This window comes from Rhinolophus sinicus, chromosome 8 (assembly GCF_057876585.1).
Source record: "Rhinolophus sinicus isolate RSI-liver-muscle chromosome 8, RSI-T2T, whole genome shotgun sequence".
In the NCBI taxonomy this organism is placed as follows: domain Eukaryota; kingdom Metazoa; phylum Chordata; class Mammalia; order Chiroptera; family Rhinolophidae; genus Rhinolophus; species Rhinolophus sinicus.
This window is the reverse complement of record NC_142508.1, coordinates 38,086,911-38,112,790: the sequence shown is the minus strand read 5'-3', so window position 1 is coordinate 38,112,790 and position 25,880 is coordinate 38,086,911. Positions and strand designations below refer to the sequence as shown.

Here is a 25,880-nt window from a genome sequence, read left to right as displayed (position 1 = left end):
CATCCGTCGGTCATTATTGAAGATGAGTGATGAGTACAAAGTAATTCATTGTTATTCGTTTGTATGTGTTTGAAAATTTCCAAAACAAAAAGGGCCAGAAGCCACAAGACAGGAAGGAATCTCTGTCAGCCTCTACCCCTCATTCACTGTGTGAATCCCTCTTTCTTCGGGGCCTTCTGGTGAAGACTGAGGATGACAATACCTGCATCGCCTACCAGTCTTGTAAGGGATAAAAATGAAAACATGTGTAAGTACCCTACCAAGGGACAGGGCTCCGTTTTGTCTAACAAGGCCAGAGATTCCCAAGACAACCCGCTCATCACACACAAAGGTGCCAGGAAACCTGACTTTACACAATAAGGACCCCCAGAGCTATGTAGAGAAGTACTACGACAGAAACCAGTCTTCTGCTCCAATCAGTAACCCCTACAGCAACGTGAGGTATCTCCAATTCAAATAACCCTGCTGTTAGGTGCCAAACAAGTGACCTGAGGAGAGAAAAATCTAGAGGAGGAGGGGACACACCAAGACCTTCCTTCCGCTCCCATTGGTTTATCCGGTCAGCCCCTATTTTTCAATACCTCTCCCACAGGTTCTACTCCCAAAGCTGGAACTGGAGGTGGGGAGCAAAAAGGATGAGCACCTGGGTTCCCAAAAAGACGGAGGTTGAAAACTCAGACTACTTGATCATGAGAAGGGGGCTGCTTCCTCTCTCAGATTCCCATCTTACCTGACTCAGTAACACCGGTTTTCAAGACAGTTCGTTTGGATAGGGCGCGGGGTGGGGGCGGGGGCGAGCGTGAGGGGCGGGGCTACAAGGTACAGGAGCCAATGGGTGCTGACTTAGAGGTTCACAGCGCCTCCAGCCCTCCGATCCTGGAGCTTGAGGAGCGTGCATCTTCAGACGTCCAGGGACTTCTGTGATCTTTGCTCTTTCCACTCACCAGACCTACCCCTAGAGTCCTACCCACCAACGAATGGTTGGGGATGGTGCTTTTTCTTGTCCCAAACTTACGCAGAAGCAGCCTCCCTGTGGGAGCTGAGCAATCGGAAATCCTGGGATCTCTGAGCATTTAAATGAAACCCATTCCCTGGATCTTCGGGAATCCCAACCATCTCTACCCACAGCCCCCAACCCCCAGGCGCTGACTAACTCCATCTCCTTTTTTTTTTTTTTTTTTTTAACTTTTTTTTGGGGGGGTTAGAGGAATAGGACTTTATTGGGGAACAAGTGTGTACTTCCAGGACTTTTTTCCAAGTCAAGTTTTTGTCCTTTCAATCTTAGCTGTGGAGGGCGCAGCTCAGCTCCAGGTCCAGTTGCCGTTTCTAGTTGCAGGGGGCGGAGCCCACCATCCCTTGCGGGACTCGAGGAATTGAACTGACAACCTTGTGGTTGACAGCCCATTGGCCCATGTGGGACTTGAACCGACAGCCTTCGGAGTTAGGAGCATGGAGCTCTAACCACCTGAGCCACCGAGCCAGCCCTCCATCTCCTTTTAGAAAGTACTTTCAGCTCAGTTGTGGAGTCACCCCTCCCACAAGTCCCAAGAGACCCACTCAGTTTTCATCCACTAGACAAATTCATTTGATTTAGCCCTGTGGTAAAAGGACGTCTCTTACCAAGTAGATATGGGATCCTGGTGGGCTCAGCAATACAATTTGGTAGTTCCCACACCTGCTTGTGTGTTGGTCCACAGATCACTTAGTCTGTGTGGGTCACTTAGTCCACAACAGTCTTGGAAACTCTTTTAACAATAATTTTTAGGCCCATGATAGGCTTACTATCTCCTATTAGCAAGCACATTAACATTCTTCCCCTATTATTGTTGAAGCCACCATTTCCCAGGGTTTTCTTGGCTAAAAGCCAGTTCCTGGATAAAGCAAATCTAGCAATCTAGCACCTGAATTTGTCACGGCAAGGAGAGGGGAGGAACTTGGAACTGGAAGTTTAGCTCTCAAAGCAATGGAAGATTCCGAGAGGAAGATTGAACATCTGAAACATTTATAGAAAATAAAAACAGAACTGCTCACACCCGGTGCTTGGAGTCCCAGTGGACTGATTTATTGACCAACAGCATTACCCCTCCAGCTCCATTCCAGGAGCTGGGCAGACCAGGTAAGAAGCAGGTTCAGTTGGCATCACTGACGATGTATGTATATGAGGGCTATGTGTATACGCTGAGGAAAGGGAGGGGAAAAACCCAATGACAGTGGCAACCAGAGGGGCCTAGGAAAGAGGATGCCAAGCCAGGCTCCAAGAGCCCCCCAAATAATGCCCCTACCCTTGGGAATAAAAGGAGTTCTGGGTCCAAGGACATCAGTAGTTCCAAGTTGGTATTCAAGAGTTGCCTGCTAGAGCTGTTTTGAGGGATGTGTGATGTCAGGCCGCGTGAATGAAGTTAGGACGTCACACAACAGGTGAACCAGCAATTTGATTATTACCTTGCAGGGCTTCCTCCTTTTGGACCTCTTTCATGGGCGTTAGATGCATACTTAGGGATTGGGATTTGGAGGACATGACAGACCTATTCGAGCTCGAGGATTTGAAGGGAATGCGACGGGTGAGGCTGTACACAAAGTGTATGGGGACGGGGAGGATGACGATGAAGGACAGGATAATCATCATGAAACGCATCCAGGAGGGGAATTGTTGAAGCACCTCTTTTGACTGTGGAGAGATGGGAAAGGGGTTCAGAACATCGAAGCTCCCAGAAGAGGGAAAGCTGTGGAAGGGAAGAGTGGGAGGGGTACCAGGGCAGAGGACTAATGAGTCTTCGGGGAGCAGAGCATGATATGATAGGGTCTTTAAGCCAAGGTGGATTGAAAGATCTGCCCACTTCCCCCCGGAAGTCTGGGGTATGGAGAGGGAAGCTCACACTGCTTGAGTCCCAGGACAGATAGGTCCAGGTCGTCTGAGACTGAGAATACACAGCAGCTGCCAACAGGACTAGTAGCACACCTGGACACAGACAGCACCAGAGCCAGCGAATGACGGGATGGATGGGGCGGTCCCACAGAATCGTCAGCTCTGCAAGGAACCTGGGAGAAAGGGCCACGAGACTGTGGCGGGCCCAGACACGCCTTACCCTGCCTTGGGGGGCAAGGCCAGCCTGACCTTAGCAGCTTTCAAATATTCTTCCGCACTGCCAAACCCCTGCCTCAGCTCAAGCCTCATCCCCTCTTACCTTCTCCTTCGTCAGTCTTCCATCCCAACCGAAGAAAAAATTTCAAACATTCCTCTACTGCCCAAAAACCTTTCATGACTACCCAGTGCCCTCAGGATAAAGGCCACGTCCCTTCCATTCATTCCATAAACATGAGAGTGTTTATGATGTGCCAGGGACTCTTCTAGGAGCTGGGTATCCATAGTGAACAAACAGACCCCCAAAAAGTTAACACTTGACCCTCAGAGAAATGAACTTTTCTTGGTTTCTCCCAGCCCATGTATCCAGCTTATTTTAGTGCATGTTCTCAATCTCAATACATATACAAGTGGGGTCCTTTGGCCTCGAATACTGCTCTCTCTCTGTGTCTACCTATCCATCTGTACAGACTCTGCCCAATCACCCTCTCCACTAGGCCACACTTTCCAGGTGCCCCTAGAGTACTGCCACCAGCTACCTCTGCTATATACTTACCACCTTGAACTGGGATTGTCTGCTTATGTACATCTTCCAATCTGAGCTGTGTTCTCTTTGAGAGGAGGACCTATTTCTCATTCATTTGCATCCCAGCACCACAAGGCTTTCCCAACACAGAGAAAGTCCCCAGAGATATGTGTGGAGTGAGTTATACATGAGTGAACTGACCAAGAACCACTGTCACCTGAAAATGCTGCCACCTGAGCCTTCTGCCCTTCAGTTATACCACTTGGATGTCCCCCTAGCAGCCTGGTAAAAAAGGGGCTAGGGAGTCCCTTGCATGTGACTTGGTTTCTCCCACTCTCCCATTCCACTAGGTCCCAGTCCCTGATTATCTTGTTCCCTCTTCCCTGGCAGCTCTTCCTTGCCAAATTAAACCATGTCTCTCAACCTACACCTCTACTCCCCGAGCCCAAGCCATTGTTAGTTGCCATTTGAAATATTACAATAGCTCCCAAATGTTCTCCTTGCTTCACTATTGACACCTCACAGTCTGTTCTCCACACAGTAGTCATAGATGCTTTCTAAAAAAGAAATCTGAATATGTTACTCCTCTACTCAAAACCCTCCGATGCCTTCTCTATCATTCTGTGCAAAAAGCTAAGTCCTACTATGGCTTAAAAGGCCCTCCATGTTCTCCTCTTACCTTTCCAGCCTCATCTCCTACCGTGTTTCCCCAAAACTAAGACTGAGCCAGACCATCAGCTCTAATGCATCTTTTGGAGCAAAAATTAATATAAGACCTGGTCTTATTTTACTATGAGACCGGGTCTTAATATAATATATAATATAATATAATACCGGGTCTTATATTAATTTTTGCTCCAAAAGACGCATCAGAGCTGATGGTCCGGCTAGGTCTTATTTTCGGGGAACCAGGGTAACATTCTCTCCCAACCTTGCTGATCTCCTTGTTCCTCAAAAACTCCAGGCATGATGCTTCCTCTTGCCTTGATACTTACTGTTTCCTCTACTTGAAACATACCTTCTCAGAATTTTGTCATGGCTCCTTTCCTTATTTCATTCAGGAGTCTGTGCAAATGTCACACCTTATCGGAGAGGCCTTCTCTAAAATCCTATCTAAATCAGCACCCGCACATACTCCCACTCTTGATCGTCTTTTGTTTTCTCCTGTCCATTATCACCACCTGACAGTTTTGTTCACTTAGTTAGTGTCTTATCCACCACTAGACTGTAAAGTGGTAGAGGACAGGGATGCTTGTTTTATTCAGTGCTGTATCCCCGATGACTAAAAGAGTGCCTGGCACAGATTAAGCACTCAATAAATATGTTCAATAAATGAATGAATAAAAAGGTTTCTCAGAAGGCCCTGAAGTTAAGGGTCCCTATGTCACTCTAGTTGAGTGAGAACTGAGGCAACAAGAAAGGGGTCAGCCTTCCCTATTGACCCAAGTGATCACCTCCTGGCCCCATAGGCCCAGCCCACAGCCATGTTTTCCAGTGTGATAATGATGATTACGGGGACGATCACCCAGTAGTCATTCAGCAGTCTGACGTAGTAGAGGCCTGAAGGTTGAAGGACGAAGAGGCCGCACAGGAACATGAGCACAAAGACAACCGCTGGAGGAAACATTGAGTCTGGATCAAGGTTGGAGGTCTGGCAGGGTGCAAAGGGCTAAGCAGAGGTCATAGACAGGGCGGGACTGGAATCTCAGTGAAATCAGGGTAATTGATGGGAGCAGGCACCTGTGAGTAGCTTTGTATGTTTCCTGAAGGAAGAGAAGGTGTCCTGGAGGGGAGTGATGATGCCCTGCAGGATCCCTATCATGAAGTTCAGCCCTAAGATGAGGAACATCAGGAAGAAGAGAATGGACCACACGACAGACCCGGGAATGAATGACATGGCTTCGACGAAGGACAGGAATGCGAAGTCTGCACTCTTTCCGACCTGTTAGGGGAGAAAAGGCAAGAGTTAAAGTCCTTGAACTTAACAACAACAACAAAAATACAAACAAAGATACATTCTACCTTCCCTGGAAAACTCCCGGAAAGACCTGGGTCCCTGAGAAAATCAGGTCTGTAAGCTGAGCCTCTGACCTGGAAAACCAACCCACCTAGCATTACCCACGGAAGGGCGTTCTGCAAGCTACAGAGCTTTGCATCACCAGGGCTGCAGGTTATCCTGGTGCTTCTGGAATTTTTTTCTGGTGCTAATAAAAGCTGAAATTTGTTTTACAGAAGGCTTTGAGGGACCCTCGGCCCAGCTCACCTATTTTTACTGACCTTCAAAAACTGCTTCTGTAAGCTGCACTCAGGCACGTGGCTAAGGACCATGCTCTTGATGGACTGGGGAAGACTGTTGAGCCAGACGGTGAAGATGGAGGTTGGGTAATCAAACAGGTTTGGAGGGGGCTGGGCCTCAGGAGGCAGTTTCCCTAGGCTTACCAGCCTTGAAAGTGTTTCAGCATTCCTGGGGGTAAGGAGTTGAATCGCGTAGAACCATTTGGCTTCTTAGGAAACCGCCTCCTTTTCTCTTATCTTGCAGATACGAGCATCACTAGCCTAGCATTACTGGTCTGGGTAAGGTGGCGCCTGGGATAAAACCTAGAAGGCACCCACCTTCAGGGTCATGAATTTATATGAACTTGGAGAATTTATGACCAAGGGGTACTACAGGAGAAGTTTTTCCTATAATCTTCTCTGGATGATCTTGGGTATGGTGATAACTTTTTTAGATACAACACCCAAAGTACAATCCATGAAAGAAAGAATTGATAAGCCGGACTTTATTAAAATTAAAAGCCTGCTCTGGGAAAGACTCTCAAGAGAATGAGAAGACAAGCCACAGACTGAAAGAAAATATTTGCAAAATAAAATATGCACATACATAGTATATGAGGAACATATATGGTATGTGCCCAAAAACTGTAAGGTGCCACAAAAATGTATATATATTTTAAGAAAGGAAAAAACTGTATTAAAATTGTGATGCTGAATATATATTGATAACAAAAGATGACAGCAAGTCACGTTTGACTTTTGCAATTATAAGAGGTGCTCAAAGTGGTTACCATCAGCATAATTTTAATACAGTGTTTTCCTTTCTTAAAATGTGTATACATTTTTTTGGTACTCTCTGTATAAGAATGTTTAGAGCAGCATTGTTTTAATAGCCAAAAACAGGAAAGACTCCAAATGTCCATCAATAGTAGAATGGGTAAATAAAGCGTGATGTGGTATGTTCATATACTGGTACATTATACAACATTAAAAAGCACAGATTAGAGCTACACATAACAATAAATTTTACAAATGTATGTTGAATGAAAGAAGTAAAACACGAAAGAATATGAAGAGAATGTATAAATGAACAAATTAAACTACATAAATAGACATACTAAACTATATTGGTTTCATATGCATACATAGATAATAAAATATGAAGAAAAACAAAGAATTCATTATCATAAAAGTCAGGATAGTGGTTACCTCTAGGAAGGAGGAAAACAGTTATAATTAGAGATATGTGGAAAGGTTTGGGGACATTCTAGTTCTTAATATGGTGGTGTTTATTTCATAGCTCTTTATGCCACACATTTTGTTTTATGCAACACCTCATAATAAATGTTTTTTAAAACACTAAAAAATAACATTAGGCTTCCACCAGACTGGCAAACATTTTAAAGTTTGACCAAGTTTACTCAAATATTGTGCAGGAAGTGGGATGCATGGAATTTTCCCACATCATAAACCACTTTGAAAGTCAGACAATATACAGTAAATGTAAAGGTGTGTATACCCGACCTTGCAATTCCATCCCTAAGTATACACCCTAGAGAACTCTTGTGTGCGTGCGCATGCATATGCTCAGGCTTCTTCTAGAAGAAAATGGTGGTTATTTGCACGGGCTAGGATCAGCTTAGGGTTGCCTCCTCTGGGAGTCCTTCTCTGACCAGTCCAGTGATATCCTCCCCATCACTCCTGCTACTGGTTATCAGCTTGTGGCTGTCTGATGGAGTCTCTGATTGAGGCCCTCCAAAACTGAAAACTTAATGAAGGCCAGGTGTGTGGTCTGCTTCACCTGCCCAAGCCTTTGTAGTCCACAGAGTACTTTCTAAATGCCTGATGGATGTTTTTGATTAATGCCTCCAGAATAAAAACTAGGGGTGAGAAGACAATAAAGACTATAGTTCTGAGAGTCCTTTAGGAGCTCTCACAATGCAATGGATTGACAGACATTCCTAACTTCAGGAGCTGACAGTAAAGAATGAGAGCATTAGGAAGTAGGTTTTCCACGTGGTCATAGACGCTGTCTGGGACTACAGTAAACTTGAATGTTTGCCACTTTTAGCCTATCTCTGTGGTGGTATTCTGAGGTGCAATCTCTGAGTTGGCAATCTCCGAGTTTGAAGATTTCCAGGGCTAAAAAAGACTCTGAGAAGGATAATATATGACGGGGATCCTACTGTTTTTTTTTGCTCTACGAGAAAGTAAAGGCTTGCAAGTGCACCCGAGGTTGCACTGGACGTAGAGATGTGTGAAGGTTAGGGTCTCTGGGTTTTGTAGTTCCCTGGGGTTGGGACCCTACACTAAGGAGCTGGCCTTACTTCTCATTACAGCGGTGTGTGAGGATGGTGGCCCAGAAGCCCCCGACACAGAAGAAAACAGTTGTGGCAAGGAGCATGGCGCCCAGGTTGATGAGAGCCACAACAAAGGCATCACTGAGACAGTTGTTGGCCAGGTTCATGTGCGAAGCTAAGGAGACAACAGAGCCATAGCCGAGACCCAAGGAAAACAAGACTTGGAGCCCTGTTTGGCACCACGCATTCACGCTGTATATAGCCGATATCTAAAAGGGAGAAGACAAGTATAAAGGGAGATGTCAAAGGAGAAAAGAACCTTAACAGAAATGGGGGTGGGGGGTCACAGAGGGAGATAATGGGGAAAGGACACTTAAGAATAGATAATAGGTGTCCTCTAAGGCCCAACAGGGAGTGAGGAAAATATACCTTACCTTGCCAACCACCAAATAGCCAAGGCCCAATTTTGCCCCGTCCAACTGCAGACTCCGGATCAAGAAACAAAGCATGATGAAATGGGGCACTGGGACCAAGACATACATTACCTGAATTGAGAGTGGGACATGTCAGCAACCATGTACCAGTGGGGGTCAACCAATAGTCAGCAGGGATCAAAAGTTTTGAGTCAGAAATAAGAAGGAGTTAGAAGACAGCTTTCAGCAGGGTTCAAGGGCTAGCGGGAGTGAAAGACCAGAGGGAGTGAGAAATTAGAAGATCAATGAGTAACAATGGTAGGTGAGGGCTAAAGTATCTGAGATGTTAAGGAATCTAAAAATGGTGGCTCACCTTCCCGATGTACTTGAGCCCATTAATCACGAAAGCACCAACAAGACACCAAGACACCAAGAAAGACAGGATCAGACTATCGACTGGTGATCCACCATCCTCAATTCTGTCTGAGACCTTCAAGGCCACCCGGTACCAGAAGTATAGGAAGGGCGTTGTGTTTGCACATTCAGGATCTGGGGATATTTGGCTTTCGACATGCTTGCTAGACAGGGTGAACCTTCCCTTCTTCTTTACTCCTTCCCCCACATCTCTTTCTTCCTTCCCCTCCCATTTCTTCTTCCTTCTGTTATCTTCCTCTTCTTTATCCCTCTTCACTCCTTTCTCCTCTTCCAAATTCCCTCCCACGTCTCTGTTTTCCCTTTCTCCTCCTCTTTCACTACCTCCTCACCAAAGTCACTGGAGTTCATCAGTAGGGGACAATGCTCCCATGCAGCAGGAAATTGGAAGGAATGGCTCAAGTAGGTGAGAATCCAGGTATTGAACACATTGCAGTACAAGCCCACGATGAAGCACACCTAGGAAGCATGAAGAATTCTGGAAGTAGGGGAAGGAAGGTAGGCCAACAGAAGAGAGGGGATTTGACAGAGGATTGGGGAACTGAAGTGACTTGACCCATGGGAGTGAAATCACGGGACCCGTTCCAGGACAAAGGTTGGGAGGGCGTGGGGTGTAAAGGGTAGGCCTGGGCAGCCCGGGGCTCCTCACCATGAAGCTGGTATACCCCACCCCACCAATCCGGGGGCTGATGATCTTCCATACACCAATGCTGCCCTGACGCATCCTCTGACCAGCTGCCATCTCCAGCAAGAGGAGAGGAATCCCGACCAAGAAGAGCAAGACAATGTACATGATGAGAAAACACCCTGTGCAGGGGATTCAAGGAGGGGCTCTGAGAACCATGTGGCTTTTCAGTGCCTGGACTTTTTCTGGGGTCCAGTAAAACATGTTCCCCACCAGTGGCCTCCCTCAGGGCCACAGGCATCAGGCCTCAACTGTTTCTACATCCCTCACAATCCCGGTGTCCAGTCTCTTAGTCTCCAGTTCCTAGAAGATCCAGATACACAGTTTCCATCCTGAGCCCTGATCCAGGATTCTAGTCCCACCATCCTTACGTTCAGATATCCTGCATCTCTACTCATCTTGTGATCTTAGGTTTTCAGGCACCTGGCTCCTATCCTGCACAGAGTACCAAGTCTCCAGCACCTACAGATCCCAGAGATCTTGGAGTTTGAAGCCTGGATAGGCCTCTATCTTGCTAGCCCCTTATGGTCCATGATTCCTGCTCCCCAGACTTACAACCTCCATTTTGAAGCCACAGGTTGAAAAATCTCCATAAACTGATTGCATTCACGGAATAGCCCACCTGGGCCAGGATGTATTCAACCTTGTTGGACCAGAGTGGACGGGTGAAAAGGACCTCACTCTTTTCCTTCTCTGGCACTTCCACCTTCTCAGGTAAGGGTTCCTGTTTCAGGACTTGGGCAGCTTCCACCTTTGAAACAGAGGTTTGCCTGAGCTGGTTGAACCTGTCCTGAACCTCACAAGCCGGAGTCTTCCAGGCCTGAGGCTTCCCAGTTTGGGCCTCCAAAACCGTGGCCTCTGAAAGCCAAGCCACCACAGCGTCAGCTGCTGTGCCCTTGTTTTCCTGAGTTTGCCTTTCTGGGAAATTCTCTAAAAGGGTTGACTCAGTAAATGATAATGTTTCCCATGAAGATTCTGAAGACTGGGACTCTGTCTTCTTTCCAGGGAGACTCTCTGTAGCAGCTTCAGCTTTTTCAAGGAAGGGTCTGCCTTCCTGAGTAGACCTTAATGACACCAAAAACTACATTTTAGATTTTAAAGTTAAGGAATGACTGAGTTCCAAAATAATCCTCAACACCTCCTTAAAGCAAACCTTTCATTTCTGTCCCTACCACCACTGAAATTCAAAGCAACACACACACACACACACACACACACACACACACACACCTCTTACATAACTTTCGCTTCTTAGAAATGTTTTGGTGCAAGGGATAAGGGTAGAGATAGGCATGACAGTCAGGGATCCCACTCAAAGAGTTTCTGAAAACACTGAGGTGTACTCTCTACAGAGGGAGTTACTATTTGTAGTGGGCTTTTGAACCAAAGAAACTAATTTAATACTAGATCTGCCTTGCAACCTTAGAAAAGTTGTTTTCCGTCTCTGAGCTTTCTCATCTGCAAAATACTCAGGTCTCTGCTCAAATATCACCTCACCAGAGATGCCTTCCTCGCCCACCTATCTAAACTAGCAGCCTACCTACCCACCACTCTCTCTATCCTACCCACTTTCATTTTTCTTCATAGCGTTTCTCACTGCCTGAAATGATTAGCTGTTGACTGTTAATCTAGTTATCCTCTATCTGCCTCTTCCTCCTCAGCTGCTCTATCCCCAGCAAGACGATGGTGCTCTACCTCATATCTGGGGCTTCTCTCCTCTCTGCTCTCTGTGTTTTCGCCACTCTGGATCCTCAAATACTCTACAAGAGAATGGGCAGGGAGAGTGCTGGAAAAGAAAAAAGAAAATAATAAATGAGATGTGGAAGGGGGGAAGAGAGAGGGCAATGGGGTTTTCTTTCAGAGGAATGGGCATGCCACCCAAGAGAAGAGGCAGCAGGTGGGTGTCAAGGCAACGTTGGCATGTCTGGGTCACAGGGATAATCAGTTGTGAGACACACAGTGTCCAAAGAGGTCTCAGTAGCTCAGGAAATGCTTAAAATTCAATGATAGGTTAAAAAAGCAAAACCCAGATGCAAATTTCTATCTTAAGTTCTATCTCTACTACATTCAAAAATGCAATGAAAGAAAAGGCTGAAAGAAAATACATCAATGTATAGAAGACAATAGGAGTATAGGTACTTTTACATCCTTTTCTCTGATTTTAGTTCAGTAAATTATCTAAAAAAATACATATTACTTTAATAAGAAAAATATGTATCAATAAGTTAAAATTAAAAATTATAATAGACACAGAAGTCTCCATAAAAACCCAATAGGACAGCTCATGAGCCCTCTTTTTTGGAGCGCTTCCATGCTGGCGAACCAGAACGCTTTCATGTGCTACCTTGCCAGGTCCTAAGCTCCATAAGGACCTTAGCCTATGTACCTCTTCATCTGGCTGTTGATTCATATTCTTTAATATCCTTTATAATAAATCAATAATCTAGTGACTAAACAGGTTTTCTTGAGTTCTATGAGCCATTCTAGCAAATCAATTGAACCCAAGGACGGGGTCAGGAGAAACTCTGATTTATAGTCAGTCAGTCAGTCAGAAGTACAGAATACAACCTGGACTTGTGATTGGCAGCCTGAGTTGGAGGGGGTCATTGGAACCTCCAATTTGTAGCCGGTTGGTCAGAAGCAAAGGTAACAACCTGGACTTACAATTGGTGTCTGAAGTGGAGGGCAGTCTTGTGGGACTGAGCCCTTTATCCATGGAATCCGATTCTATTTCTGAGTAGATAGTGTCAGAATTCAATTGAAGTCTTGGATACCCTGCTGGTGTCAAGACTTGCTTGTTGCTGTGGGGACGTCTACACACACACACACACACACACACACACACACACACACATTGAAATTGAGTCTGGGAATCCTTTTCACATACCAAAAGGCAAAAAACACAATTTGAAGAGACAGAGTAAGCATCAGAATTAGACATGGCAGAGATGTCGGAATAATATGACTGGGAATTTGAAACAACTATGATTAACATGCTAAGGGCTCTAATGGATAAAGTAGGTAGCATGCAAGATAGGCAATGTAAACAGAAAGATGGAAATCCTAAGAAAGAACCAAAGGACTGATAGATTAAAAAAATACTGTAACAGAAGTGAAGAATACCTTTGTGGACTTATTAGTAAATTGAATATGGCTGAGGAAGACTTGAGGATATCACAACAGAAACCTCAAAAACTGAAAAGCAAAGACAACAAAGACTGAAAATCAGCAGACAGAAAATCAGTAAGGATATAGTCGAACTCAACAACATCAACAATCAACTGGATATAACTGACATTTACAGACTGCTTCATCCAATAACAGCAGAATACATTTTTCTCAAGTTCATTTACCATTATAGACCACATTCTGGGTCATAATACACCTCAACAAATTTAAAAGACTAGAAGTCATACAATGTCTGCTCTCAATTTACAATAGAATTAAACTAGAAATCAATAACAGAAAGATAACTGGAAAATCCAAAATATGTGAAGATTAAACAAAGCACTTCTAAATAACAGATGAGTCAAAGAAAAAATCTCAAGAGAAATTTGAAAATATTTTGAACTAAATGAAAACGAAACACAACTTACCAAAATGTGTGGGATGCAATAAAAGCAGTACTTAGAGGGAAATTTATAGCATTGAATGCATATATTTAAAAAGAAGAAAGATTTAAAATCAATACTCTAAGTTTCTATCTTAGGAAACTGAAGAAGAATAGAAAATTAAATCCAAAGTAAACAAAACAAAAGAAAAAAAAAATTAGAACAGAAATTGAGGACAGTAAATAAATAAAGAAAATCAACAAAATCAAAAGCTGGCTCTTTGAAAAGATCGATAAAATTGATAAGCCTCTAACAACCAGGCTAACTAAGAAAAAAAGAAAGAGAACACAAATTACTGATATCAGAAATGAAAAGGGGGCTATCACTACAGAGCCCATGAACCTTAAGAGGATAATAAAGTAATACTATGAACAACTCAATGTCCACAGATTTGATAATCAAGATGAAATGAACCAAATCCTTGAAAGAAACAATCTTCCAAAACTCACACAAGAAGAAATAGGCAATCTGAATAGGCTTGTTTCTATCAAGGAAATTGAATAAATAATTAATAACCTTCTAAAACAGAAAGCACCAGGCCCAGATGGGTTCACTAATCAATTCTACCAAATACAGAGGGTGCCAAAAAAAAGTATACGTATTATAAGGAACGAAAAAACTGTATCAAAATTGTAATCCTCAATATATACTGATAACAAAATATGAATACAAGTCATCTTTTTTGGCACCTCCAGTATTTAAGGAAGAAATTATACTAATTCTCTACAATCTCTTTGAGAGGATAGAACCAGAGGGGATACTTCCTAACTCATTCTATGAGACCAGCACTACCTTGATATCAAAACCAGACAAAGACATTACAGAGAAGAAAACTATTGACCAATATTTCTTGTGAACATAAATGTAAAAACCCTCAACAAAATATTAGCAAAACTGATCCAACAATGTATAAAAAGGATTATACACCATAATCAAGTAGGATTTACCCTATGTATGCAAGACTGGTTCAACATTCAAAAATCAATAAATGCAATCCATCAAATCAACAAGCTAGAAAAAAATCACAAGTGATTGTATCAATCACATGACTCACAAAAATCAAGCATTTTGTCAAATGCTTACATAAAAAGCATTTGACAAAATCCAACACCCATTCATGATAAAAATTATATCAGTAAACTAGGGATAGAAGAGAACTTCCTCAAATTGATAAAGAATATCTACAAAATACCTACAGCTAACACCATGTTTAATGGCAAGAAACTAGCTTTGCCACCAAGAACAGGAATAAGGCAAGGTTGTCTCCTCTCACCACTCCTTTTCAAGATCCTACTGCAAGTCCTAGCTAATGCAGTAGGACAAGAAAAGAAAAGGAAAGGGAAAGGAAAGGAGAGGAAAGGAGAGGAAAGGGAAAGGAAAGGAGAGGAAAGGAGAGGAAAGGAGAGGAAAAAAAAGAAAAGAAAAGAAAAGACATTCAGGTTGGGAAGAAAGAAATCCAACTGTCTCTGTTCACAGATAACATGATCGTCTATGTAGAAAGTCCAAAAGTATTGACAAAAATGTCCTAGAACTAATAAGTGATTATAGTAGATTTCAGGACACGAGATTAACATACAAAAGTCAATCACTTTCCTATATACCAACAATGAGCAAGTGGAATTTGAAACCAAAAACATGAAAATTCCATTTTCATTAGCACTCCCAAAAATGAAATACTTAGGTATAAATCTAACAAAATATGTTCAAAACCTGTATTTAAAAAACTGATGAATAAAATCAGAGAACTAGATAGAGAGATAGTCCATGTTCATGAATAGGATGACTCAATATTACTAAGATGTCAGTTCTTCCCCACTTGATCTATAGATTCAATGCAATCCCAATCAAATCCCAGTAAGTTATTTTTCGGATATCGACAAACTGATTCTAAATTTATACAGAGAGGCAAAAGACCCAGAATAGCCAACACAATATTGAAGGAGAAGAACAAAGTTAGAAGACTGATACAATCCGACTTCAATACCTACTATAAAACTGCAGTAATCAAGAAATATAGTAGTAGTATTGGCAAAAGAATAGACAATTAGATCAATGGAACAGAGTCCAGGAACAGACCCACATAAATATAGTCAACGGATCTCTGAAGAAGTAGCAAAGGCAAAACAATGGAGCGTAGATAGTCTTTTCAACAAATGGTGCTGGAACAACGGGACATCCACATGCCAAAAAAATAAAAGAATCTAGACACAGACTTTACACCCTCCACAAAAATTAACTCAAAATAGATCAGAGACCTAAATGTAAAATGCAAAACTATAAAACTCCTAGAAGATAACATATAGAGAAAATAACATAGGAGATAACATGGGAGAAAATCTAGAGGACCTTGGGGATTACGATGAGAACATGAAAGGTGCAATCTGTGAAAGAAATAATTGAAAAGCTGGACTTCATTAAAATTAAAAATCTGCCATGCGAAAGACTGTCAAGACAGTGGGAAGATAAGCCACAGACTAAGAAAATATTCTCAAAAGACATATCTGATAAAGGACTGTTACCCAAAATGGGCCAAAGACCTTAACAGACACCTCACCAAAAAAGATATACAGATGGTCAATAAACATATGAAAATATGCTCCACATCCTATGTCATTAGGGAAATGCAAGCTCAAACAACAATGAGATACCACTACACACCTATTAGAATGGCCAAAACCCAGAGCACTAATAACACCACATGCTGGTGAGAATGTGGAGCACCAGGAACTCTTATTCACCTTCACCTTGACATCAAAACTTATCTGAAAACTCAAAAGCCAAAAAATATCTAGGATACTCCTGAAAACAAAGTGAGAAGACATGCTCTAACAAGTATTAACCCTTATTAGAAATGTGTAGTAAGACCATGGGAATTGAGACAGGGACTAATAGATTAATGGAACAGAATAGAGAGCCTGCATATATGGGGTCTTGATACATGACAGATGTACCTTAGCAGACCTGTGGGTAAATGGTGAACTTCTTAATAAATGGTGTTGAGACGATTGGGTATCCATACAGCAAAAAAAGAAATTGACCCCTACTTCCAATAACATGCAAAAATCAATTTCAGATGGACAAAAGAAGTAAATGTGAAAAGCAAAACTATAAAATTCTAAAAAATATAAGAGAATGGAGGATCATTGTCTCACATTACTCCAAGGGACAAAATTACTACGTGAATGGTGCCCTTTGAAGCACACCACCTTGGTATAAGAAAATATTTCTTATAAATGACACAATAAGCAATAACCATACATTTTCAATTTGACACATTTTACTACATTAAAATAAAAACTTCTTCATCAAAAGACCCAAAAAGGACAATATGAAGGAAAATTATAGAATGGGAGATGTCTGCAACCTACATAACCAAGGATTAGTATTCAAAAGATATAAAGAACACCTACACATCAGGCAAGAGGCTTAAAAGGCACTTCACGAAAGGCCAATAAGTATTTTAACAAGCGTTCGATCTCATTAATAATCAGGGAAAGGCAATTAAAATAACAGTGAAATACCAATGCACACCCACCAGACTGGAAAAAATAGAAAAGTCTAATAATGTCATGGATTGATGAGATGTAGAACAACTAAGAAGCCACATCCTCAACTAATAGTATAAATTGTGATAACTACTTTGGAGGACAACCTAGTATTAGGAGTAAAATAAATTATACACATACCTTATGACCCAATAATTTCTACTATTAGATATATTCCCTGGAGAAACGCTTTCATTTGTGCAACAGAATACAGTAATAATAATAACAATACATTGTGCTTACTCTGTGACAGGCATTGTTCTAAATGCTTTATTTTTGAAATTACACTATTCTTGACAACAAACCCTATGAGGGAGGTACTACAGTTACCGTGTTTCCCTGAAAATAAGACCTAACCAGAAAATAAGTCCTAGCATGATTTTTCAGGATGACATCCTCTGAACATAATAAGCCCTAATGCATCTTTTGGAGCAAACCTTAATATAAGACCCGGTCTTATTTTCGGGGAAACACGGTATCTCCATCTTACAAAAGTGAAGACGTTGAAACACAAAGAAGGTACACAACTTTCCCAAGGTTACACAGCTAATGGGGCAGAATTTGACACAGTCTGATTTCAGAAACAGAGCTATTAACCAACTACATTATTCCACTTCTTACAAGAATGTTCTCAGCAACATTATTCATAATTGTCATAAAGTTGCAAAATACAAATGTCCATCAACAATCAAATGAATAAACTGTACAATATTCAAAAAATATTACACACATGTGAAGAAAACAAAGGAACTACAGTTAACAATATAACCTCATAATGTTGAACAAAAGAAGCACGACATAAAATATTTGACAGAATGAGTCCATATGTCTAAGTTCAGAAAGAAGCAAAATTAAACTATATAGTTTTGGGATGCATAAATACATGGTAAAAGTATAAAGAAAAGCCAGGACATAATTATCACAAAACTAGAAGTTACCTCTAAAAGGAAGGAAAGGGGTCCCGATTGTGAACTTATAGTGGGAGATCTTCCAGAGTCATGGAAGTATTCTATTTCTTGATCTGGGTGTCAGTTACACGGATATAAACTTTATAATTATTCATTTAAAATTCTGTTTACATGTTCTATGCACTTTTGTGGATGTATATTCTATTTCATTATTTAAAATGTTAAAAATACAAAGAAATGGCCAGAGAATTAGGAGAAACACCAGAAGAAAATGATGTCACAACAGCTAAAGATAGGAAAAGCAACTAAGAGCCTCAGATTATCAACACAAAATCAAATAAGATAACTCTAAAGAGTGTCCATAGTGACTTGTTCTGTATGGCCTTTGTTTTCCTTTTTTTTTTGGTCATGGTGGTGGAGTGGGGGTTGATAAATAGAAAAGCAGAAATCTTAATTCAATTTATTCAAAAGTTAACCAAGTTGAGGAAGCTGGAGGCAATTACTTAACAGTTGGCAGCTTACCTAAGAAGCACAAATCTTCACTACTACTAGATATTTGGCCAGCAGCTTAAATGTAACATACTTCAAAATAACAAAGAGTACTTCTGATTTTCATAATTCATGTCGTTAACACTGACCCTGACTCTGTATTCCACTAAAAAACGAAAACTGTACTCATGAAAACTATATCTGCCTTTCTTGAACACATTCAGAAAGCGTATTCCTTAACACAACTTTTGGGGGTTTTGGTAAATTGGTAAATCTGACCTTTCAGTGACAGAATTGAGTTTTGGCAACCTGAGGCTCTGCAAACTGGCCACTTGTGACACCTATAAAGCCTAGTTCCCTGGAAGAGTCTTCTTCCCAGGCTGGAGAGGCCCTGGTGGTGGCCCAACGTGTAAGACCCTCCATATCATTTCCCGCAACTGCTGTCCGGGGCCCATGTCCCCCTGGGGAGTACTTGGGTTCCCCAGAAACACCAGTTTACCTCCTTCGTTGGAATTATAACTTCCAAAAAGTAAGGAGGGGCCCGGTGTCCAGATTCCTCAAGGCGCTCGAAATTACAGTTTGTCCCTAACAGGCCAGTAATGGGGCTGGACCCGGCGTCTGCGGTCTGGGAGCTTGAACCAACGGGTGTCCCAATGCGCATGGGCTGATGGCAGAGCCCAGAGAAAGCTGGGCTTTGGGATCGTCTCAAAGTCACATTCGGTGAGCAAAGAGACTGAAGCCGGCTTCCCAAGTCCTAAGGGAGAAAAAAGGAGGGACTTCTCAGGCCTATTTGATACCTCAGTTCCACAGAGCCTGGGGCAGTCAGGAGGCTCCGGTTGGGTGGCCTGTTACCCCTCGGGACTGACGCCCAGCCTCAGACTCTAGATGTATGAACATTCCTGCTCCCTGGGCCAAGTCATCCTCACCCTACCCTCGAGGCCTGGGCTCTTCAGTTTGGTCAGTCAGGCGAAAATGAGGGCGAAGAAGCCTCAACTGAGAAATCCAGCGACCATCTCGGGCATCTTCTGGCCTCGTGAGGCTCGCCAGCCGGAGGAATGCTCACTGCCCTAGGTGCCGCCTTTCCTGCAGTTACTCTGCACATGTGCCTCACTCCCCTTGCATGCCTCTCACGTGACCTAGCAGACGCAACTGCCACTCTACCTTCTTCAACACCCTCCCCCCCTCTCTCCACACCCGCACACACGCACAGGTCCTTCGCCCACGCATGCGCTGCTGCTTCTCTCGCTTCCCCCTTTGGACCATGGGCCAAACCCCTTTCCATTATACGCATTCGCGTGTGTTCTCTCTCTCTCTCTCTCTCTCTCCCCCCCTCCCCCTCTCCCCCTCTCCCTCTCTCCCCCCCCATGGGCCCAACCACACATACATACCACATGGGCCCAGCCCCCTTTCCCAAACAAACACACATAATGGAATGTTATTCCATCATACAAAAGGAAATCCTGCCATATGTGACAACACGGATGAAACTGCAGGGAATTATGCTAGTGAAATTAGCAAGGCAGAGAAAGACAAAATATCATTTATATGTGACATCTAAAAAAAAAAACACAAAGATTTTATAGTAACAGAGTGGAACAGTGGTTTCCAGAGGCTAGAAATGGGGAGATTTAGATCAAAGGGTACAAATTTTCAGTTACAAGAAAAATAAATGCTGAGGATCTAATTTGCAGCATGGTGAGTACAGTTAATAATACAGATTGTGTACTGGAAAGCTGCTGAGAGTAGGTTTTCAGTGTTCTCATCACACACACACAAAGTTAATTATGTGAGATAATGAATCTGTTAATTATCTTGAGTTTGGTAATCATTCCCCAATGCCTATGTTTATCAAATTATTACATTGTACACTTTAAATATATGCAATTATATTTGTCAACTATTCCTCAATACTATTAATCTGAATAGATTTTTTTATGACAATAATTAATTGCATTTGTAGCCTTTAAAAAAAAGGATAGTAGATGAGATCTCTTAGAGAGAAGGTGCTGTGTCTCTAAGAGTGGCTGGTTTTCCGGGGCTTGGATAGATGTCAGGATAGTAGGAATATCCCCAACAGATATTGGAAATCTGAGGATTTGGGACTTGACAAGAGTGGGGAACCTGTGGGGCATCAGGGAAGACTTCAGAGGCTGCTAGGCACACTGCTCAGGCCTAGAGACCATCAGGTACTGCAAACCTGGATCTAACTGCCAAGGTCCCAAGCTCAATCCTGGCTTCTCCAGGGCTTCCTCGTCCTCTCAGGGGGCCCCACTGCAGAGGCAGGAAGTACTGCCAGAGAGGCTCTGCTTCCGCTCTGGGTGTTTTGGCACTGGCCAGCCACCCCTCACTCCCAGGGACCTTCCCACTTGGGGCCTGCAGCACTTTCACTTCCCCCAGGTGCCCAGCCCCTGCCCCAGTACAGGGAGTACCTGGTTTACATTTGTTGCCAAAAACAGGACTCAGATTCTGAGAGAGGGGCAATGACGGAAGGTGGGGGTGGGAAGGGAACAGTGATCAACAGAGAAAGGAGGACAGGTGCACAGAGAGATGGGGCCAAAAACCCAGAGAGGGAGAGGCTTAGAGACCCTGAGGTTGGGGAGACAGAGACTCAGAGAGGGGGGAACAGAGACTCAGAGAGGGGATAAAGGCCCAGAGAGAAGGGAACAGAGACCCAGAGAGGGGAGGACAAGAGACCGAGGTCCAGGAAGTGGGGACAGAGATGGATGCAGGGATGGCAGAGCTTAGCAGGCAGTGAGGTCAGAGTGTCTGTGAGGTCGGCTACTGTCCAGGGCCAGCCTGGGTTTCTGGTGCCGAGTAAGTGGGTGCAAGTAGATCAGGAGTCCCTGTGGGCCCCCAGCCTGAACCATGGAGACCTGGGAGGGACTGCCTGAAGTGTCCTTGGTGTCCACAAATTCCAAGGCCCCTCAGGTACTGGAGTGTGTGTCCCAGTGGGGCAGGTGAAGGAGACAGGGACTGAGACACAGAAGAAAACCACCTCATGAGTAGAGGGAGGAGGTGGGGCTCCGCCCCAAGAACTTCCTCTTTCTCTGTTCTTCCTTTCTCTTTCTCTCAGCCTCTCCCTCTCTCACAGCTTCTTTCCGCCGTCAACCACAGTGCCAACTCCTCGTCTGTTCACTCACCCCTCTAGGCGAAGATGTCGGCCCAGGACAACTGCCTCAGTCTCATCAAGTATCTCCTCTTCGTTTTCAACCTCTTCTTTTTTGTGAGTTACCTCATGGCTACCCAGCCTGGCCCCAGCCCCTGCCTCAGCCACCCCTACCCTCGTATCCCCGCTTGCCTACCACCATATTCTCCTCTCCTCTCCCCAGGTCCTAGGCAGCCTGATTTTCTGCTTTGGTATCTGGATACTCGTGGACAAGACCAGCTTTGTGTCCTTTGTGGGTGAGGGGGCCGGGGCAGTCGGGGAGGGCCTTCCTGAAGCAGGCATGGACCCAGCCTCCCAGCAAGTGGCCTCCTGGGAGGTCCCAACTCCCTGGGCAGGTCCCACGCTCTGCTGCACCACTCCCCACTGGCCACTGCTGCACCTCTCTGAGCCTCAATGCCTTCCTCTGATAAATGAGTTGTGCATACCACTAAAAACAATAATAATACTCATTTCTCAGGCACTTCCTATGTGTCAGTCAGATCTTGTGCAGTTGCTTATCAGATCCTCCCACAAACTTTCCCCTCCTGAAGTTCAGAGAGGGGAAGTCACTTACTGGATGTCACACAGCAAGGAAGTAGAAGAGCAAATATATAACACTAATAATAACAGTAGGAAAATAATAATGGGGTAATAGTCAAACTCCTAATAGCTCATATTTAATACGTGTTTGCCTTGTGATAAGGACTGGGTTAAACACATGCTTCCTGGGTGTTCCTCAAAACAACCCCAGGAAATAGATATCGTTATTCCCTAGGCCTCAGGGAGGGTAAAGTGACTAATCCAAAGTGACAGAACAAGTGATGAGGTTGAAACTATTGGGAGTGAGGAGGAGATGAAGGAGAGACTGAGAGCAAGAGGAAGAGATCAGGAAAAACAGGGGCAGACACTCAGAGAGAGTTAGGAGAGAATCCCAGAAGAGGGACGGAGACTCAGGGTGGGGCAGTGACAGTGACCCAGAGAAAGAGGTGCTGGGAACCCAGAAGGAGGCCCCCCAGGATACTGCTCCCCACTTGAAAGGCATGGGGAATGGGACTGCCGGGAGCTGTGCACATGGGCCCAATCACTGCCTCTCACCTTCCCCAGGCTTGTCCTTCATGCCCCTGCAGATCTGGTCCAAAGCCTTGGCCATCTCAGGAATCCTCACCATGGGCCTTGCCCTCCTGGGCTGTGTGGGGGCCCTGAAGGAGCTCCGCTGCCTCCTGGGCCTGGTGAGTGCCCTTCTTTATCCCTAGGACCACTCACATCCCCCCTCAAATAGAGCCCTTGCATCCTGGGGAGGGTCTCAGCCTGACCTCCTGTCTCTGCCCCCCAGTACTTCGGGATTCTGCTGCTCCTGTTCGTCACGCAGATCACCCTGGGGATCCTGATCTCCACTCAGCGGATCCGGGTGAGGTTGCCTTCCCCACCTTCCCCTGCAGCCAGTAGGTGGACCAGGGGTGGGAGGATGGAAAGAGATGGAACATAGACAAAGAGAAATAACAGAGAGAGACAGAGGAATAAAGACAGAACAGATACAGAGACTAACAGGCACAGTAAGGGAGGTAGCGACAGGGAGAGGCAGAGAACGACCGACACGGATGGAGGAAGACAGACAGCAAGAGAGACAGAGATCCAAAGGGAAACAGACAGAAAAAAAGAGAAAACATGCGGAAAAACAGAGGCTCGGAGGAAGAGACAGATACCCAATAAGAAACCGTGGAAGATAGCGACAGAGACAGAAACAGAAAGATAGACGGTAAAAACCGCCAAAGAGAGATTTTGAGGAGCAGAAACATAGCTAGCCATTCACTGAGGAACCGACGCCGGGATAAGGTTGCTCAGGGACCCTTTTGGGCTGAGAGAGCTGGGGAATGGCTGGAGTGGGTCGGAGAGCACGGAGTGGGCAGGTGGGAGCTCGGCCTCACTCTCGGCCTCTCAGCTGGTGCGGAGGGTGAAGGATGTTGTGCAGAAGACGATCCACAACTACCACGCCAACCCGGAGGAGACCGCGGCGGAAGAGAGTTGGGACTACGTGCAGTTCCAGGTGCGTGAGGCCCCACCCACCCAGATGTGTACCCGTCCCTCCAGCTCTGGGACTCTAACGTGGCCCCGCCCCCTGATGATAACATAACTGGCCCCACTGTGGCCCAGGCCCCCACCCAAGACCCTGGAGAGGCTCCGCCTTCTGCCTCGATAGGACTCCGCCCTCAGCCCCAAGGCCCTAGTGTGACCCCACTCCCTGCCCCTTAGTGATTTTGGCTCCCACGGGACCTGTCCCACGTGAGACCCCATTCCCAGCTCGCTCACATGGCCCGCCCTCCCATCTACCTGTCCCCCTGAGCTTAATTACACTGCCCACCAAATTTCGGTCCTGTGTCATTTTGCAGCTCCTCCCCCAGTCCCAGGTCGCCCCGTGATTCATCTCTCCCAACCCCATGTGCCTCTAATGTCCCCTGGCCTTGGCCCTGTCGTGACCCCAACCTAGCCCACCGTACCCCACCCAGCACCCACCACTTAGTCCTCTCCTCCCAACCTGACGACATACCCTCACCCAGTCCCCTGATCCCCAAAATCATCTTGCATCCACCCAGCCCGTCCCTCTGACTCTGTCCCTTTCCCAGCTGCGCTGCTGCGGCTGGAACTCTCCTCAGGACTGGCTTGGTGTCTCCAGCCTGAGGAGCAACGTGTCGGAGGGGTACCGCTTGCCCTGCTCCTGCTATAATTCATCCGCGACCAACGACTCCGCAATCTTCTTTAAGATCCCCCTCCCCCAGTCCAGCCGGCTCCGATCACAGGCGCGGCCCGAACACAGTACAGACCTTTGCGTGGTCCCTGCAAACAGCTACACCTATCGAGAGGTGGGCAGGGTTTGGAGCAGGACCTACTAGAAAGGAGGGGCCTGCAGAAGGGATAGGACTGCCGGGAGGGGCGTGATCCACAGGAGGCGGGGCCTAGACAGGAGGGCGGTGTCTGCAAGTAGGGAGAGGCTACGAGACAAAAGGTAGGAGGGGCGGAACCGCTAGAAGGGGCGGGGTCTTCGGAAGGGCGGGGCCTAAAGATTTTAGCCGAAAGGGGAGGACCCGAAACGCTGTTACTTAAGGAGGGGGAGGCTTGAACGGAGTGAAGACTAGAGAACCCTGGTAACTAGGGAAGCAGAGCGGTAGCTGAAAGAGGGGTGAGGGCTGCGCTGTGGAGAACGGCGGGCCAGGGCTTGAGTTCGAATCTCATAAAAAACTGTTTAACCTTTCTCTACATTCCCAGGGCTGCGCGGAGAGCCTCCAGAAGTGGTTGCACAACAACCTTATTTCCATAGTGGGCATTTGTCTGGGCGTCGGTCTACTCGAGGTAACCTAGTCCTGCCCTCACTCGCTATTGGCCCTACAATCTCTATATAGCCCCACCCCAAGGCGCATGAGTGATAGAGCGTCGGCCAACCCAGGCCTGAGAGCCAATAGGAGCCTCACGAGGGAGGCCTTCCCGCCCTTCCTCGTGAGGCTCCTATTGGCTCTCTTCGGCCGACCAGCCTCTTGTTTTGGGCCGCCTTATCCCTCCCCTTTCCCCGCAGGTGAGTGTGGCGGGGCTGAGCCTACTACTGCCACGTAGAGCGCTCCTCCGGGAACCCCAGCCGCGGGTGCCGGGAGCCGACGGTTGGAGCCCCAGGCCCAGCCTGAGCGCTGATGGCAGCAGCGGGCGTGGCGGTGTGCTGAGCAGCATCGGGCGTAGCGTCAGTCTGTGGGGTGGCTGGGGCATGGCGGGTGCCTGTCCCAACTTGGGGGACAAGGCCCCGCAGGGCAAGTTGCCCATGGCCCTGGGGACCTGGCCGCTTTGGGATCAAGATGAGGAACAGCTTGAGACCGGGATCTCGGGCACAGAGGTGGAGGCTGAGGTGGAATTAGAGACGGAGGCAGAGGGGGAAACAGATGAGCCTCTGGAATAAAAGACTTTGGGCTTTCTCCGGAGCTCACTCCTTCCCAGACTCTAGACCTGCGTTAGACGCAGCTGGATTCCCCCCATCCCCACCCTTCTGGGCCCACCCACATCTTTGATGGCCTACCCCATGACCTCCATTCCTTTTACCCTTAACTCCACCACGATTCTCCACCTTTCTTATCTTTCCCCAAACTCTAGTCCTGGACCCCGACTTTCACAACCAGGCCCAGTTCTCCCTCTAGCCCTGTCCCACCCAATTCTTGACACCTGTTTCTTCCCCTGGCCCCACCCCTACTTTTCTCCCTCAGGACCCCCCACCACCCCACTTCCCCTCCCTGTCTCTGAAAACGCCTCGACCTCTCTGACTGCTTCTCCTTTCTCTATAGCTCAGCTTCATGACGCTCTCCATATTCCTGTGCAGAAACCTGGACCAAGTCTACGACAGGCTGGCTCGGTACCACTAGGCCACAAAGTCCCACTCTGACCTTTTCAAGTGCGCTGGGCACTTCCCTGCCCCCTGTAAATATTTGTTTAATCCCC

At 45.6% G+C, this 25,880-nt stretch overlaps 2 protein-coding genes across 3 annotated transcripts; one reads left to right on the top strand and one right to left on the bottom strand.

Moving 5' to 3' along the window:
- Positions 1 to 2,038: 2,038 nt before the first annotated feature.
- Positions 2,039 to 19,502, bottom strand: SLC6A16 (solute carrier family 6 member 16). The gene is made up of 13 exons (XM_074316115.2): positions 18,765 to 19,502; positions 11,408 to 11,498; positions 10,271 to 10,776; positions 9,677 to 9,834; positions 9,360 to 9,486; positions 8,969 to 9,144; positions 8,617 to 8,727; positions 8,210 to 8,451; positions 5,886 to 6,072; positions 5,349 to 5,550; positions 5,063 to 5,222; positions 2,877 to 3,039; positions 2,039 to 2,668 (listed from the first exon to the last, which is right to left on the bottom strand). Exons 2-13 carry the CDS (start codon positions 11,410 to 11,412, stop codon positions 2,408 to 2,410), a joined length of 2,298 nt encoding a protein of 765 aa, XP_074172216.2. The 5' UTR covers positions 11,413 to 11,498; positions 18,765 to 19,502; the 3' UTR covers positions 2,039 to 2,407.
- A 1,628-nt stretch (positions 19,503 to 21,130) lies between these two features.
- On the top strand, positions 21,131 to 25,369 carry CD37 (CD37 molecule). 2 transcript variants are annotated; one of them, XM_088800044.1, is made up of 9 exons: positions 21,131 to 21,193; positions 21,414 to 21,488; positions 21,595 to 21,667; positions 22,515 to 22,639; positions 22,744 to 22,818; positions 23,350 to 23,454; positions 24,032 to 24,268; positions 24,672 to 24,755; positions 24,976 to 25,369. In XM_088800044.1, exons 1-9 carry the CDS (start codon positions 21,131 to 21,133, stop codon positions 25,345 to 25,347), a joined length of 1,209 nt encoding a protein of 402 aa, XP_088656170.1. In that variant the 3' UTR covers positions 25,348 to 25,369. The 2 variants fall into 2 exon arrangements, with proteins under 2 accessions (XP_088656170.1, XP_019597228.2); XM_019741669.3 differs by lacking the exon at positions 21,131 to 21,193 and having other exon boundaries at positions 21,345 to 21,488.
- The last annotated feature ends 511 nt before the right edge of the window (positions 25,370 to 25,880 follow it).

Coding starts and splice junctions, on each gene's coding strand:
- SLC6A16 (XM_074316115.2), bottom strand. Junction 9,145..9,359: donor GATGAACTCCAGTGACTTTG/GTGAGGAGGTAG, acceptor AAATATCCCCAG/ATCCTGAATGTGCAAACACA. Junction 5,223..5,348: donor ACATACAAAGCTACTCACAG/GTGCCTGCTCCC, acceptor TGTTTCCTCCAG/CGGTTGTCTTTGTGCTCATG.
- CD37 (XM_088800044.1), top strand. CDS start 21,131: ATGGAGACCTGGGAGGGACTGCCTGAAGTGTCCTTGGTGTCCACAAAT. Junction 21,194..21,413: donor CAAATTCCAAGGCCCCTCAG/GTACTGGAGTGT, acceptor TCACCCCTCTAG/GCGAAGATGTCGGCCCAGGA. Junction 21,668..22,514: donor CAGCTTTGTGTCCTTTGTGG/GTGAGGGGGCCG, acceptor CACCTTCCCCAG/GCTTGTCCTTCATGCCCCTG.